The sequence below is a fragment of the Cimex lectularius genome, unplaced genomic scaffold (assembly GCF_000648675.2).
Source record: "Cimex lectularius strain Harlan isolate CLEC.00 unplaced genomic scaffold, Clec_2.1 scaffold75, whole genome shotgun sequence".
Classification (NCBI taxonomy): Eukaryota; Metazoa; Arthropoda; class Insecta; order Hemiptera; family Cimicidae; genus Cimex; species Cimex lectularius.
In genome coordinates this window covers 658,850-674,263 of record NW_019392758.1, presented here as the reverse complement: position 1 = coordinate 674,263, position 15,414 = coordinate 658,850, and the positions used below count along the sequence as shown (strand labels likewise).

Here is a 15,414-nt window from a genome sequence, read left to right as displayed (position 1 = left end):
ACTAAAACAAAAATCGCCAAGAATTGGCCTTGTGTAAAATTGGGGGTTGGTAACTCACCTCAAAGCATGGTGTTGCAAATATGTATAAAATCCATAAAATTACAAAAGGTCTTATTTTCTACAGTTGGTAATAAATATTTTATACAAAGCAAAGTCTTCCAGATTAATTAATCAAGACGTATTAACGCCATTACTAAGTTTGGGGGTTTTATTTTTTCCAAGTATCCATTATTTTTATTTATTTATTTTCTTGGAAGGGTTTTATTTTTTTAGAAAGATCTTTCAAGGTTTTCATTTATTTTCATTTTATCAAATAACCGTTATTGCCATTTCATTTATTTTTCCAATTTTTAGAATTTTATGGTGGCTTTCAATCAGGTCATAATTGATGTTATTAAGTTTTTACCTCGAAACAATCAATCTATATTTGTGTAATTCGTATTTTCTCTTTGAAAAAAAAAAATGTTTTTATGCACAAATCACCTTCTATTTACGGTCATGTGTGTGAGTGTACCTAAGAAAAGTATAATTATATATCTGTAAAAATCCTACTGTACTAATAGCATTCAGAACAATGAAGGGGCAGTCAAACCACATAGAATATTTTGATGGTGCTGCCATCTCTTGACAACCAACCGAGCCACGACAATGCTGACATTCAGCATATTCTTACTAACAAATGTAATCTATTGTAGTTTATGAGCACATTAAAAATTACATTATTGCTAAGATTTGTATAACTCAATTAAAATTTAATTTTTCTACTAGAGTTTGTCATTTGTATTTATGGTATGTATTGGATTTTGAGGAGATCCAGTGAATGTTTTATGTTTTTGTACAAAAGCATGTTTAAATAATTTTAAATTTATGTTTGGGAATAGAAGACAAGTCGTTTTCTGAGTAACACCAAAACGTCTATTATATAAAAAAAAATTATTTTCTCAATAAGCAAGAAATAGTGGCTTTATGCAAACAAAAAAAAAACACGGGTTTATACTTTGCTCTGTTATATTATTGATGACTTGATACGATAAAATCTAATAGAAATTCAATTTGTCAATTGATAGATACAAGACTTTTTATATAAAATTTATGCACACACAATGTAAATAGGCATAGACATAACATGTTATTTATGTTTGAAATTGATCATCCCACTGATTGTAGATAATTAGATGATTATTGTACATAGTAAATAGACAGTAGTTAATGTTTTGACAATGCAGCCAATTGTATATTCATATTGGGAGGAGTGATGTTGATAAATGAATTGTATATACAAATCAGGGATAATGCAATTGTTTTACCTTTTGTTCCAAAGTCAAAGACACAACACCAACAGCCAATAAATCCGATGTAATTTATAAAGTTAATCTTATGAACTATCCAGCTACATTCGACTACATTTGAATTACATCGCAATATCTATAAAAACGAAAAAAATATCTATGATAGTGTAATAATCCCACAGCATTGTCTATCCACCATTTTGAAAAACAACACAACTTTGATTTCTAGAAAATGTAAATACTAAACATTGAACAAAACAAATACAAACGCAATTTTCTAAAAATGTGGTCTAAAAACAGACACACATAATTAATTACAGAACAGATACAGACAAACGCAGACGTAGCTACGCCAACATCATATCTATTAAACTTTCTTTTTATATTTCCGTTTATTTAAAGCAGTTGCACATATCACCTCGCTGTAGATAGGAAAAGTGTGCTTTTTGGTTCATTTTGAATGTAATACTGAATGTACCGAATAGGTTGTAAAATTGATTTACTTCCAGGAATTAAGATTTTCACTCATAATGCGAGTTTGACAAAAAAATGACAAAATGTAAACAATAACGCAATTAATGTTTTATTTAGTCAAAAAGCAAATTACAGGAATTAACAACGAAACAAACGAATGCGTTTTTTTTTCAAATTTTTGCCACAACTTTGTCATTTTTTGATTAATGTAAAATCGGATTGCACCACTGCTTTCAGCGCAAAATATCCTTTAAAACGGTTTGTCAGGATGTATTGGGTCGTATTTGAAATTTTGAAGTTGAACTGGGCCGGAGGTACCCTGCACAGTTTTTCTGCAAAAAAGGTAAAACTTTGAAACTAGACAAAAAATATGAAAAAAGGTATTCGTTATTGTTTAGATAACGTCATTGACTCAAGAGACATTCAGCTGGGCCAACTTAAAATGACACCCTTTATATATTTTTTTAAGCATTTACAGTTTACGACTAATTTACATTCCTGAGCATGTGGGTTTTTGTTTAAATTAATTCCCCTCCCCAAATCTGACATGTTTGTTTTTAAAAATCACGCTGTTTATATCTACCACTTTGCCAAAGGATGTTATAGCGACCCGGAACGCATTCTTTGGTAAAATTAACACTATTAATCTTCACTTTTATCATAAATATATCAGGTTTTTTTTTAATAAGAAAACAAGTACTTTCCGGTGTAATTTACTTGAAAATAAATTCTACTCCAGAACTGCTGTTTGTAATTTTAAAGTAATTTCCCCATCCCCGGTTAATAGAGAGCATTTATTTTCTCCTTAATCATAACGAGATTATTGCAACCTGATATTTGTTTTCGGACAAAATCATTATTATTAAATTATTTGTCTGCCACTAATGGGAGTTTATCGGCAGAAGGGTTCCTATAAAAGCGAAATCCTGCCTCCAGAATGTCAGTTCCCGACTAAGCAGGTTACATCAAGATGAATCCCATAGTGAGTAACACTGTCAATATTGGATAATTTTAAAAATTGTATAGTAGGAGACTATTAATAATCAGTTGTTTGCTATAGATTCTTTTCTGCCTTATTGGACTGGCGGCTGCTGTGCCCCTGGAACACAGGTATATTTTTATAAAATTTAGCTCATATTTTTTGACTAAGCCAATTCAGTGGGAACAGCTTTTTTATGCAAATTTTTTATCAATGTTTATGCAATTTTTCTTTTATTAATCAGTAATAATATTTGTTAATAATCATTTTATTGTTTATAAAATACCTGAGCTGTAAAAAAATGCATGGCGGGCGTAGGTGGCCGCAACGGTTTAGGCGTTGACACGGCGCTCATCGTTGTAAGGTGAAGGTCCCAGGTTCGAATCCAGCGGCCCTGCATTTTGCACACGGGATTAATAATACTCCGATAAATTTTTTTATGAGAATCTATATAAGTTTTATTCTGGCTTGAAAATTAGCTGGAAGTTAATTATACATGCATGTTTCAGCTAGTTATAAATTTTTCTAAAGGAAATTTTTGGTTGGTTGCAGTTTTTAAAATTAAATATTTATGACAATAAGACTTAGTTAATCTTAGTTAATGGGCTTTTTTTGCACCCCGAGGGTTGATATAACCTCTGCTGTTGCGAACCCTCGTAAAAAATAAATAAATACATAAAAATGCTACAAACCTTGCCGAAACCTTTTTTATTGACACGCTTCATAAAACCTACTTCATAAGTGATTTTTAACAGAATATTGCTCGAATTTCAGTGTAGCCGTTAAAACCGAAGGAGTTGTCGGCGTCCATGATGCATCTGGAAATGTTGTGCCCACAGTCGTCGGCACTACCCCTGTCACGGGCAGTGTCGTACAGTACCCATATTACCAAGGAGTGCTGAGGACCACGGGCGTCCAATACCCAGTCTACCACGTCGGAACCACCGGAGTTCAGTACCCAGTGTACCAGGGAGTCGTCAAGACCACAGGCGTTCATTACCCAGTATACCATGGAGTCGTCCCACAGTCTACTGTCCATTACGTATACTAATCATACATCGATACTGTTCTGAAAAATATTAAAGCTTTTTAAATCACATTTCTGATATTTTATTACAATTTCTTTGGATTTACCTTAAAATTTACAAACATGAAGACGGTAGTGCAAAATTGTCATCATAGGTATTTGAAATGATAACAAGAAGATAATATGTATATAATATTGATGGATGCATCTTATTACTTCTTCATCGAGCCACTATATTTTTAATGCTGCAAGTAACATATTCTTATATATAACATATTCTCTTTCGTACGTTTTCGAAAAAACAATCATTCAACAAATCTTGATATTCCTTTCTAGGTCAGGTAAAAACACCAAATAAAGTTTCATCTTAGAATCCAATTATTAACTACTAATATTAAAAAAATATTTCAATTTAGACATACAATTGTTTACGTATTTCTAATCAACAGGTTATTATAAAACGATTTCAAAATTCTGACAAGATAATTTTTTTCACAGAACAACACTTTTTTTAATATTCTTTTAATGTAATAGTATTCTTCCAGGGCACTACGTTTAAAGTAGATGAGCACTTAGCGGTTTCCTTTAGAGTCTTAGCCATTTTACCTTGAGGTTAGTATCGCTTTTCCAAAGAAGATACCGGATTAATGCTTTACAGTTACATAGGACATGCTCCAAAGTCTCTGTTGTTTCATAGCAGCGTTGTTATTATTATTATTTTTTATTATTATTCAAAGGGACAAGGCCTGTACAAATACCTATTATATTCCATAATTCTTGCGTGCTGAGAGAAGGGCAAATTGTTGTTTTCCGTTTGAAACATTGCAGAACCTCTTTGATTATTTTGCACTTGATGAATTCATCCAGTGTGTAGTCATTTCTTTCTTCATCCATTTGGGGTTCAAATTGTACCAGGAATGGTTCTTTTTACTTGTCATCCTGTTCGTTGCTGTAAATCACTCCATGTTATGATACCGACTAGAATTGAAGGAAGAGTCGACAGCCTTCAGTGTTACTTGACTGACTGATAATATGTATGTTGTGCACATCACGAACACAATGGATCAAGGTATGGTCTTGAAGAAAAAAGAAAATTCATTTGTTACTGCCAAGCTTCCCACCTATTTTAAGATCATCATAACAGAAGAACTATCTTAAATATCAATACTGTTACAGTCCTTGGCAATGTTAGAGATCTCCTGTAAAAAACTTTTATGTTATTCTTTAGACATAGTTAAGATTGCTTTTCTCTAAAGATGACCTAAGGTAAATGTTACCTTCTCTAATGCTTGACGGTAACAACTATATTTGTTTGTGTCTTCAAGACCGTAGCTTGATGCAGAGTAACCTTTCTGTGGCATAGGAACCCACACTATCAATGAGCATCTCAGACAGGACAAAAAGAAAATGAAAGCACAATGGTATTCACTCATTGAACACAGGCAATCCAAGAATTTCCTTACAAATTTCGGAAGAAAAGAAATTACAGAATGTGTCAAAGGAAGCAGGAATAACCTGCGAATCCTAATAGGATTCTTAACAGGACACTGCAAGCTAAATGGACACTTAAAGAAGATGGGAATAATCCAAGATGGCACATGTAGATTTTGCAAAGAGGCTGAGGAGACATCAACACACCTACTATCTAACTGCGGTGCTACACTTGCCCGCAGGATGAAGTGCTTTGGGATGTACAATGTGACCATAGAAGAGATTCAGCCATTGAAACCGGGCCTACTAATTAAGTTCCTGGATGAAATAGGACTCACCGGTGTATTTAGGCAGAGAACGGGGGATACAATAGCTCTTAAAGGGCACAGTATATTACACCCCGACTATTACTTCTACATCTACATCTTGATCCAGAGAGTTCGTGAGTCGTGAGTGAAAAAGTGGTCAATACTAATAACAATGAAAACAGAAATATGTACCTTTTAATGCTTATTTCGTATTTCTTGTGAATGGATCTCAGCTCTAGAGGGTTCGATAGGTAAAACAATTGGCATTTGATTCCTTCCCCGATTCTATGTTTCATTATGGACCTATCTATACTATATAATAAGGGGTCCTCTATGATTTTCAGGGTTTTTATTCTTCTAAAAATTTATTCTTGTTGTGTCTAACCTATTAAGACTAAATTTCTCGTCAAATTCTAAATATTTTTTTTAAATTTCGAATTATGCTATTCATAACGACCTTCACTTCCCGTTTGTACATGACCTAACCAAAACCAGCTAAAAAATATTTCATCATTTACAAATTATGACCAAACATTTGTTGGTGCAACTGTCAATTCCAACCTTAACAAATAATCTTCTAAGATAATTACACGAAAATGGTACCTTCCCAAAGAAAAAAATGAAGGGGTTTTAGTATAAAGAGGTGTTATCACTGGGCCACTTCTACAAATCGCTCAATAATTATTAGGAAATAATTAATTAACGCAATCTTTGTAGTTGTATACAAAAAATAAAGCTAATTAAAACCAATTTAAAATAAAATTTCGTAACATTGTTTTAGACCAATTAGAAACAAAGCAAAAATTCGTTGACTTAAATATAGTTGGCACCCTACATATCATCCTTCCTTGTATAATAATTGAATTAACTTCTTTTTAGTAGTTTCATATTTTTTAAGGCACAGAAGACCTAAAAACGTGCCAATCGAGAGAAAACTTTTCACATTGTTTTTCGGCCCAACGCAATACTTTCTCCTTCTTCAAAGGGAAAAATGAAAAAAATAACTTGATTAGAATTCATGAAAAATGAATAGTTTCAATACTTTAATTTCAAAAAGAAACACATTTTTCATATATTTCCAAAATATTGTTTCGTCATAGTCTGCAATGTAACGCATACATAGTCACCAACATTAACGAATATGAAAAATTAATCACCAACTTAGAGGTTATCACATCTAGAGATCGAATAAGTAGATTAGAGGCAGAAATCAGAAAAGCACCAGAAGGACATGTCTAATCATAAAAAATCATGGGCCGACTGAATAAAGTCTTCTAAAATATTTAATATTATACCTAAATTAATTTAATTTTTATGAGGTTATATGAACCCTCAGGGTGCCGATGTTTTTTTGTTTGTTTTTTAAAAAGCCCATATGTAAGTATGTTGGGTTCTAATTCAGGGCCACTGGATTCGAACCCGGGACCTTTACCTTACAGAGATGAGCGCCGTGTCAACGCCTAAACCGTTGCGGCCACCGAACTAGAATAACAATTAAAAACAAAGATATTATAATTTATGTTGTATATTGTCGAACGCCAGTACATAAAAAATTATGATCATTAATAAGGAAGATGGACGATTACAAAATTCAACAACAATTATTGACAACTATGTTTTATTTTGTGAAACTCAAATAAGAATGAATAATTTTGTGGTTGATGAGGGAGTGATTGCTCAGCGATGGGACATCTTTAGACCAATTGATCTAGTGGTCAACGTTCGTCCTGTAACATAATTAGCTATATATTTAATGCGTCCAAGCAGTTATTAGCAAATTATACCTAGGGAAGTGGGGAAATGGCACTCTCCTTAGGAATTCGGTCGGAAATGGACGTTTGTAATCGTTAGTGTAATGTGGGAAGTGAGTAGGAGCGCATTTCGAGTAGAAGTAAGGATAATACGGGTGTTCTGGGGAGAAAGTTCGTGGTGCGAAGAAGCCGTCATTGAAGTTGGCTGGAAACGGGTACTGGTAGCGGTTGTTATATTGCGGGAATTTGGAAAAATCGCCGTGGTAAGGAGGATAGTTGTAGAAGGGTGCCTGAAACTCGGGGTTACAATAAGGGAAATTATAGAATGAAAAAGGGTAGTAGGGCCCTGGATAAAATGGGTAATGGACAGGCTCGTGCAATTCGGGCAAATCCACAGGCTTCGATGGAACTGGTTTGGCCGACCCAACTGTAGGTTTTGCGGGCTGGGTGTAATCTGATCCTCCTTGATTTACTGATCCTTCTACGTGTAATGATGCAGTTGTCGCCGACTCTTTTTGGTTCTTGTCAACAAACCTAATAAAAAATTATAAAACCTTATAGCAGGTGTTTGAGTTACATTAAAAAAATAATAATAATAATAAACACTTACTGCTCACGTACTACACTTTCAACATCGACTGCAACGGCAGCACCGATGATGCACAGCAAGATCTGAAAAGCAAATAACGAAATGAATCATTGTTCATTTTCAGGGATCGATGAAGAACTCACTAGGGCCTTCATATTGATCTGAAAGAAATCACAAATCTAACGTTGAATCCTCTAGCTTTTATAGTGATCCTGATAGCACTAATTGCCCCTTCAGACTACCATTAACAGTTAATTAAATGTATAATAGCATGTTTTTGTATTTTTCTATTTCAATATTTCTGCTAAATGATACAAGCTTTTTAGATAAATTTTGAAATGTTAGTGACTTTTGAATGCGTAAACTAGCATATAAATAACTGACTGAATTAAGAAAAGAATAGATTTTTTCTCAATAAGAATGAAATTCCTATTAATCCAAACTATTTTCATTATAACAGTGTTAATACAATTATTTTAATAAAACGAAAAATTTAATAATATTATTGTCAATTTTTTAGGCTTAACAAATAATATACTTTCAATTTACAATTAATTTATGAAGGCCAGGTTTCTGCTACATCAGTTGAGTGGTTTCAAAGGTACCATACATTCTGCGATTTTTCGACCAAATATGGGGAAAAGTAAAATGTTTGATTTTTCACGAAAATGTTGAGAAAAATATTAGTTTTTGAATTTCCCAAAACTTTATATTTATGGTTGTTTTTTTTGGGATGATAACGTATATTATTTTTTTACCTAGACAATGCTATGATTATACAACAGTTTTTTTTTTTTTTTTTTTTTTTTTTTTTTTTTTTTTTCAAAAGCCCATTTGACAGAATGTCGGATTCGAATGCAGGGCCGCTGGATTCGAACCCGGGACCTTTACCTTACAGTGATGAGCGCCGTGTCAACGCCTAAACCGTTGCGGCCATCGATGCCCCAAGACAGAAGTTAAACTCACTCAGTTCCACAATGTACCTTAGTGCAGTCCAAAATCCATTTTGTATGATAATCAGTTCTGCATGGGCATAGACGTTGATTCTTCCCATTAACATAACTGATGGTCTTTGAAAAGCTGAGACTCAAGGCACATGAAACAAAGAGTTCTCCAGGTCTTCTCCACACAAGATCCCGGTCATCTGATTACCACAAACCAAACTGGCACTCATATGTGGAGCAAACAGCCCCAAATTGTTCAAGCGTCAAAGCGAGATGCTGATTTGCGGAGAGTCGCGTTTCGTTTAGATAACTTTCTAGTATTAGAGAATCTAAAACGGAACGTGTAGAGACAAAGCTGTTCTCATGTAGCCTTCTGATGACATTAAATATTACATTACGGACAGTTTGGAGTTGACTACTAATCAAGGACGCCTTTAAATGGCGGTTCCGTATTGCGATGAAAGCAATAAAATGATTGTCCCTAGCCGTCGTAAATAGCGAGACTTCCGGTGGTCCTAACCTTACCTATGTAACGGACTCTACGTGCGTCGTTGGCCAAAGCATCTGTCCAGGCGAAATCTTTTCGACTTAAAACCAAGCTTTTAAGAAAAAAAAGAATTCAAATTTATTGTTTCATCAAAGAATACAATTTAAACACCGAATGAACTCACTCGAAGAGTTGACTCTGGAAAGGATGAAATTGAAATGATTTTCTTAATTTTACATCTAAAACGTGTAAAAGAATTATTAACAATCTAAAGGTAAACAACAAGAGATTAATTTTTGTGTTTATGTTGTGTGTCAACTATTAATCTTTATACCTAGTTATTAAAGAACATAAACAAATATACTGATTGAAAAAATAAATGCATTTAATAAAATTAAAGTTTAATATATTCAGGTTTATTCAAATTTTACATACCAAAAATAGATTGGTTGTAAAAATAAGACATTTAACAGAAAATGTTTATTGTCTAATTCTTTAAAAAAATATTGATTAAAGAACAAAAAACAGGAAATTCAAAAACAAATAAAAATGTAAAAATTTATTTGTTCCCTTAAATATCGAGCATTTTAACCTCTGGCACGTATCGCGTCCGTTAACCGCCTTTGCATTCCTTTGAAAAAGTTCCTGATAAAATCTGAAGGAATTCTTTCTATTTTTTTCCATCTTTCCACAGCCGTTTACAACTCTTCTAGGGGTTTATGATCTAACTTTTCGCTTATGTGTTCCATTGGGTTCAAATCTGGACTTCCAGCTAGCCACACTGTGCGCTCAATTTCAAACACATTCAGGTGGTGATCCACAATACGTGCTCTTTGGGCCTGGTATTGTCCTGCATTAGAAAGAATTTTTCGGCGATGTAGGGAGCAAATGGTTGATGTCTTTTAAATAACTCTGTGAAATAAAAAGTATTCCTCGCACAACCAATTCGGTGCGAGCGTCCAAGGCCCGGAACATCAATGACCCACTGTGGTATGACACCTGAGGAACCATCCAGCATGGCCGGCACCTTTCTCCTGAGCTTCACCATATGAAATTACCCCCATGAAAGATTTGAGGCCAACTCTCACCCAATTTGTACAGAGAACTTATCCCTAATTTTCCATTTTAATTTTCAATTTACATGTTCCTGTACGAATTGAAGCATTTTCTGAGCTGTGGTAAGAAGAGGTTCATGAGCCGAGTGCCTGGCCCTTAGATGGTTTTCATAGAATCTTCTTACAGTCCTGGAGGAAATCAAAACATTTCAGACTTGTGTTATCAGATTTCTTATCTCATTTTTTTTAATCTGCGGTATCGTCTAGAATCTATCGTCTCTCTCGTCTGTAAACATAGGGCGACCCTGGGCCGGGCTTTCTAGCGTGAAGCCCTGTTTCTCTGAAGTACCGATGAACCAATCTATTTACACTCAGTCTCTGGCAGCTTCGCGCTGGCGATAACAACCTTCCTCTAATAATGTAATGACCCTGACACTGTCATACTCAATCAAATGCCTGACTTGAACCATTGAAAAAGTTTAAGAATAAGAATAATGAAATCAAGGAAGGAAAAAGATTAACTGAAAGCGATTTTTAGGCCTAGCAGAATAGAAATGGATAATGCTATTGGGTTGTCCGGAAAATAATGCAGGATTTTAAGTTTTCATTAAAAAAAATCTATATAAAATATTCTGTTTACGTTTACAGGATNGTATGGGAAATTATTTTGATTAAAGAACATTGCTTTAAAGTAACTAGTTTCTTTTTTTTTGTTTAATACCAAAATCCTGCATTATTTTCCGGACAACCCAATACTTTTTGTGTAAATGGGATTAATTAGTACAAAAGTAAATAAAGGAAGTAAACAAACCATTATTTTCTGTTTATTTTGACTAGTTGCTAATAACCTATAAGTAATGTGGAAAGATAATGAATTTCATTTTAAACTATATAAATTGAGTGGGTGCTTAAATTTGCCCATCAGTGTAAAACTTACCTACCTAGATTTTATATTTGAGAGAATAAAAAATTAATCCTGTCTTTTAATATTTAATTTTATATAATATTTAATTTTGATTGCAATTAATGTTCATATATTTTCTATAATTTTTAATTGTATATAACTTTTCATTTTATTTGTAAAAAATATTTGATATAGTTTTTAAGTTTTTTTTATTGCTTGAACGAAAGCGTTAACTTGAAATTACAAAAGGCTAATTTAATGATAAATAAAGGACAATTTGAAGATAAAAAACTATAACATCATCCTTCAATATTACAACATTGTGTTTAAAATCATTAAATGCTTTTTTTAAATAATTATTTGCCAATACGTTATTCTAAAATAAAAGTCTATAGACGAATCGGGCACATCATTCAACACTGTACCATTACGTTTGACCAAATTTAGTCGTTGCTATCATCATCATCGATCATTTTGGCCTTTCTATCCTCGCCGGTTTGGTCAGACAGACGCGTTTCAGCCTTCCGCCATCTTCAGTAGCATACGCAGGCCAAACTGTTCGAAAACAATTCAATTACAGTAATCCCGCAAAATTGTATGGTTTTTAATGTTTACCTTAATCGTCAACATTTAAAAAATCCATTTCGAAAATCACGCAAATATTAGGCTTTTTTTAATAGAGGATTTACCTTCTTAGTTTCTTCTTAGACGCCTCGTTTTGATGAAGCGAATTGCCACTAAATTTTATAAACAAATCATTCATTAGAGTAATAATGCTTTTCATTGATATAGTTTATAGTGAAAACAGTATGTTACGAACCATTTGTTATTGAAAAATGTGGAACTGTCCAATCTGATTAGCGCCACAAGGACGCACGACCATCATGGCTGTCCGTGGTATATTCATCTTATTTTTTTCCTTTTTATACCTCAGACTAGCCAATGCGCAAAAGGCAGTTCGCCATGTCTCTGTACGTTAATTCTTCCATTTAAGTAAGAGTATTTGTAATGAAAATACATCATTGAGATTATGATGATATTAAATTAAGCCCGTTATGATTTTGATGCACACTAATTTTCGATAGATTAAGATTTATTAATGATCTACCAATTCGTACTCATAGGTTTAAGAAATAATACATTCTTTTTTGTTTTTTAATCTTATTTTAACCATAATATTCATAAAACATGCAGAGTTCTGTCCCTACGGTTTATTCGGAATTGGAAAAATCCATTGTTTTGACTAGAAGGAAGGCAATTCAAAACCATTAAGAAGAATATTTTTGTTATAGCCAGGTGATTTGGTGTTAATTACAACAGATAGGACACGTTTTAAGGAAGAATTTACTAACACATGTTTTAATGGTTTTTAAACCACATTGTTTGTACATGCTGAACCGGCATTGGGTCCGTCTTTACTTGCGGGTTTGTTGTTTCATGTACGCACCTTTCAAATAGCTTAGGCTGAATGGGTCGGGAACGGGCCTACCCAGGCTTTTAACCCCCGCTCTGCGTAATATATAGGCTGACTGGCTATGTTGATCGAATAAACCCGCTTGTGAAGACGGACCCAATGACGTTTCAGCATGAGTTTACCGACTCGCAGACCAACACCCAGTTATAAATATTGATTGTTGTTTTTAATGATTTGAAGAATTAAACATATAAAATAACTACCACATTTCATACATAAGGATACAACATAAATGATAGTTATTCAGAAGTCGTGAGATACGGTCTGGTGTGATGTAGGTTCAGAAAAACATTTTCTTTATCGTGCCAACGTTTCGATCTTTATTGAGATCATCTTCAGGGCTTAAAGTGTTTGTCTTCTGTGAAATTGTGCCATTCTTGCGTGTCGTGTTGAGAGTGCCCTCTCGACACGCAAGAATGGCATAATTACACTGAAGACTAACACTTTGAGCCCTGAAGATGATCTCAATAAAGATCGAAACGTTGGCACGATAAAGAAAATGTTTTTCTGAAACCTACATCACACCAGACCGCATCTCACGATTTCTGAATAATTATCGATTAACGGTCACTAATCACCACATATAAATGATAGCACGTTAGCATTGTATAGAAACACACATTAAAAAAAATACAGAAGAGATCACATGAATATTTATTCGAGTTCAATGGAAATGTTTTTTCTTTAAATATTCTGTTATAGTAATAATAACAGAAAACCCTTGGCCCATAGGAAATTAATTAACTATTTTATTACTTTATTAATATTTATACTTTCTATGAGCCAGAAGTATTTGTTCTTCATCTATTTATCTAAACTATTGGCTAGAACAATTGTAACATGAACCGCTGGATATTATGATGCGTGAGGCAACAAATTTCGCTTTACAGCCAAGAAATACGAGACTCGTTTATCAAGGAGGAAAAAAAGTATTTTCAATAATTAAAATCGTTTTTCCTTTGATAACTGAACCGATAACTTCCATCGCTTAACCACAAATTTGAATATTGTACCAAAAAACCATAATACGTTAATAATTACTGCATTTTTGCCTAAATATCATTGGCTGAAAAATTTCCGTACATATTTTATTCATTCCACTAATGCAAAAACAACGCCTTATTGTAGCAGTTGGTGTAATATTTTTATATAAATAATAAAAAAATAGTTTATCGTTTTGTTTTCACAAAGATCTTAAATAACCTGCCTTATTACATTAACATCCCATTAAATAACAATTAATGTTTAAAAAAGTATTTATCCGAGACGCTTTAAAAACAAAGCAAATTTAAAATATACAATTTCCTTGGATCATGAGCTAGCAAACTATAGTTGATGTATCAGTCTTCTTATCTGTACATAGCTTTCTAGATTAAACATAATTTTTTACTAGTAAGCTAAGTTTTTCTTTTCTTAACCATTGATGCGTAACCTGTTCCGAAACAAAGTTCCCTTTTATTCGGTAATTTGTAACAGGTGATTTTTCCTATATGTACCTTCAAAATGTATTAAGCCATGAAAGTTTTACATTAAAGCGTTCATTTGTTCCAAGTTCTGTTGATTAATACATAGATTAAGAAAATTAGTATTTTGTAGTTTAGCCTCATTAGGCATTCAATTGTTTTAGGTCCACTGCACTGGTACACCCTTTCGCTGGGAAATTAATCGTATAAATTTAGAAATAATCTAGTTTTTACCAAACACTTTTAAGATATTTCATTCAATATTTATTAATATTAAAAATGAAATAGAAGAGAAACTAAATATTACATACAAATACTACATCATTATTACAAAGAAAGATCTCGTGTCGATGTCGATCTTAAAAATACTACATGATTTCAAAAAACATCTTTTCTGATTTCAGCTATATATTCATTCTGTTGTTAGTATGCGAAGTTTGATTTTAAACTTTACAACCAATTTATCGTTAATTTCTATTTTACAAGTCGCCTTTCTTGGAAATGTCGTCTAAACCTATAAGAACATCACTATTCGTATTCAGTTGATATCGTTACAATCTAAATAAAATGGGTTCGACAAGTTATAAATTAGTGTCGAGTATGAAAAGCGACCAAATTAAATGCCCATAAAACACAGATACGATTCTTACTCCTTTAGCTTTTATTAAAATAAAGGAGGAAAGACAATAGAACGAATACTTAGATAGATAGATAAATTGATACTGTTTGTGTGTGTGTGTGTGTGTGTGTGTGTGTGTGTGTGTGTGTGTGTGTGTGTGTGTGTGTGTGTGTGTGTGTGTGTGTGTGTGTGTGTGGGTGTTATAAAAAATAATTATTCCTCAACTACACACCACCATAAATCGGAAAAAAATAAATAAATTGATGCAATTCCAACTTGACAACTTTACACATTATCTCAACTTTCAACACCATAAAATCCTTAAAAAATAAGAATAAATATTTTGTTGTGTTAAAGGGAGACAAAGCCAGGTATTTAATTGTTTTTGTTCTAATTTGTTTTAAGCTAAATGACTCACTATTATCTGTTAAAATGACATAGTTTTCAAATAAAACTCAAGTATTTCAAATAGAATAAAATAATGTTTTTTCATTTTTTTTAATAATGTCTCTTCTGTGGACAACTAAAAAGGAAATTTTGAACTCGCCTTATATATGTTTCGTCGAGTCAAAATAAAAATAAACCATCATTTTTCTTTTGGATTCTTTGGCTAATATTTT

The 15,414-nt window shown here is 33.0% G+C and overlaps 2 protein-coding genes across 2 annotated transcripts; one reads left to right on the top strand and one right to left on the bottom strand.

Annotated features, from left to right (window-relative positions):
- Nucleotides 1–2,694: 2,694 nt before the first annotated feature.
- Nucleotides 2,695–3,841, top strand: LOC106661044. Its single transcript, XM_024227357.1, has 3 exons — nucleotides 2,695–2,745; nucleotides 2,824–2,873; nucleotides 3,517–3,841. Exons 1-3 carry the CDS (start codon nucleotides 2,734–2,736, stop codon nucleotides 3,791–3,793), a joined length of 339 nt encoding a protein of 112 aa, XP_024083125.1. The 5' UTR covers nucleotides 2,695–2,733; the 3' UTR covers nucleotides 3,794–3,841.
- A 3,268-nt stretch (nucleotides 3,842–7,109) lies between these two features.
- Nucleotides 7,110–8,051, bottom strand: LOC106661035. The gene is made up of 4 exons (XM_014384137.2): nucleotides 7,992–8,051; nucleotides 7,870–7,931; nucleotides 7,293–7,793; nucleotides 7,110–7,235 (listed from the first exon to the last, which is right to left on the bottom strand). The coding sequence occupies exons 1-4, from the start codon at nucleotides 8,001–8,003 to the stop codon at nucleotides 7,217–7,219; spliced, it is 594 nt and encodes a 197-aa protein (XP_014239623.1). The 5' UTR covers nucleotides 8,004–8,051; the 3' UTR covers nucleotides 7,110–7,216.
- Nucleotides 8,052–15,414: the final 7,363 nt, after the last annotated feature.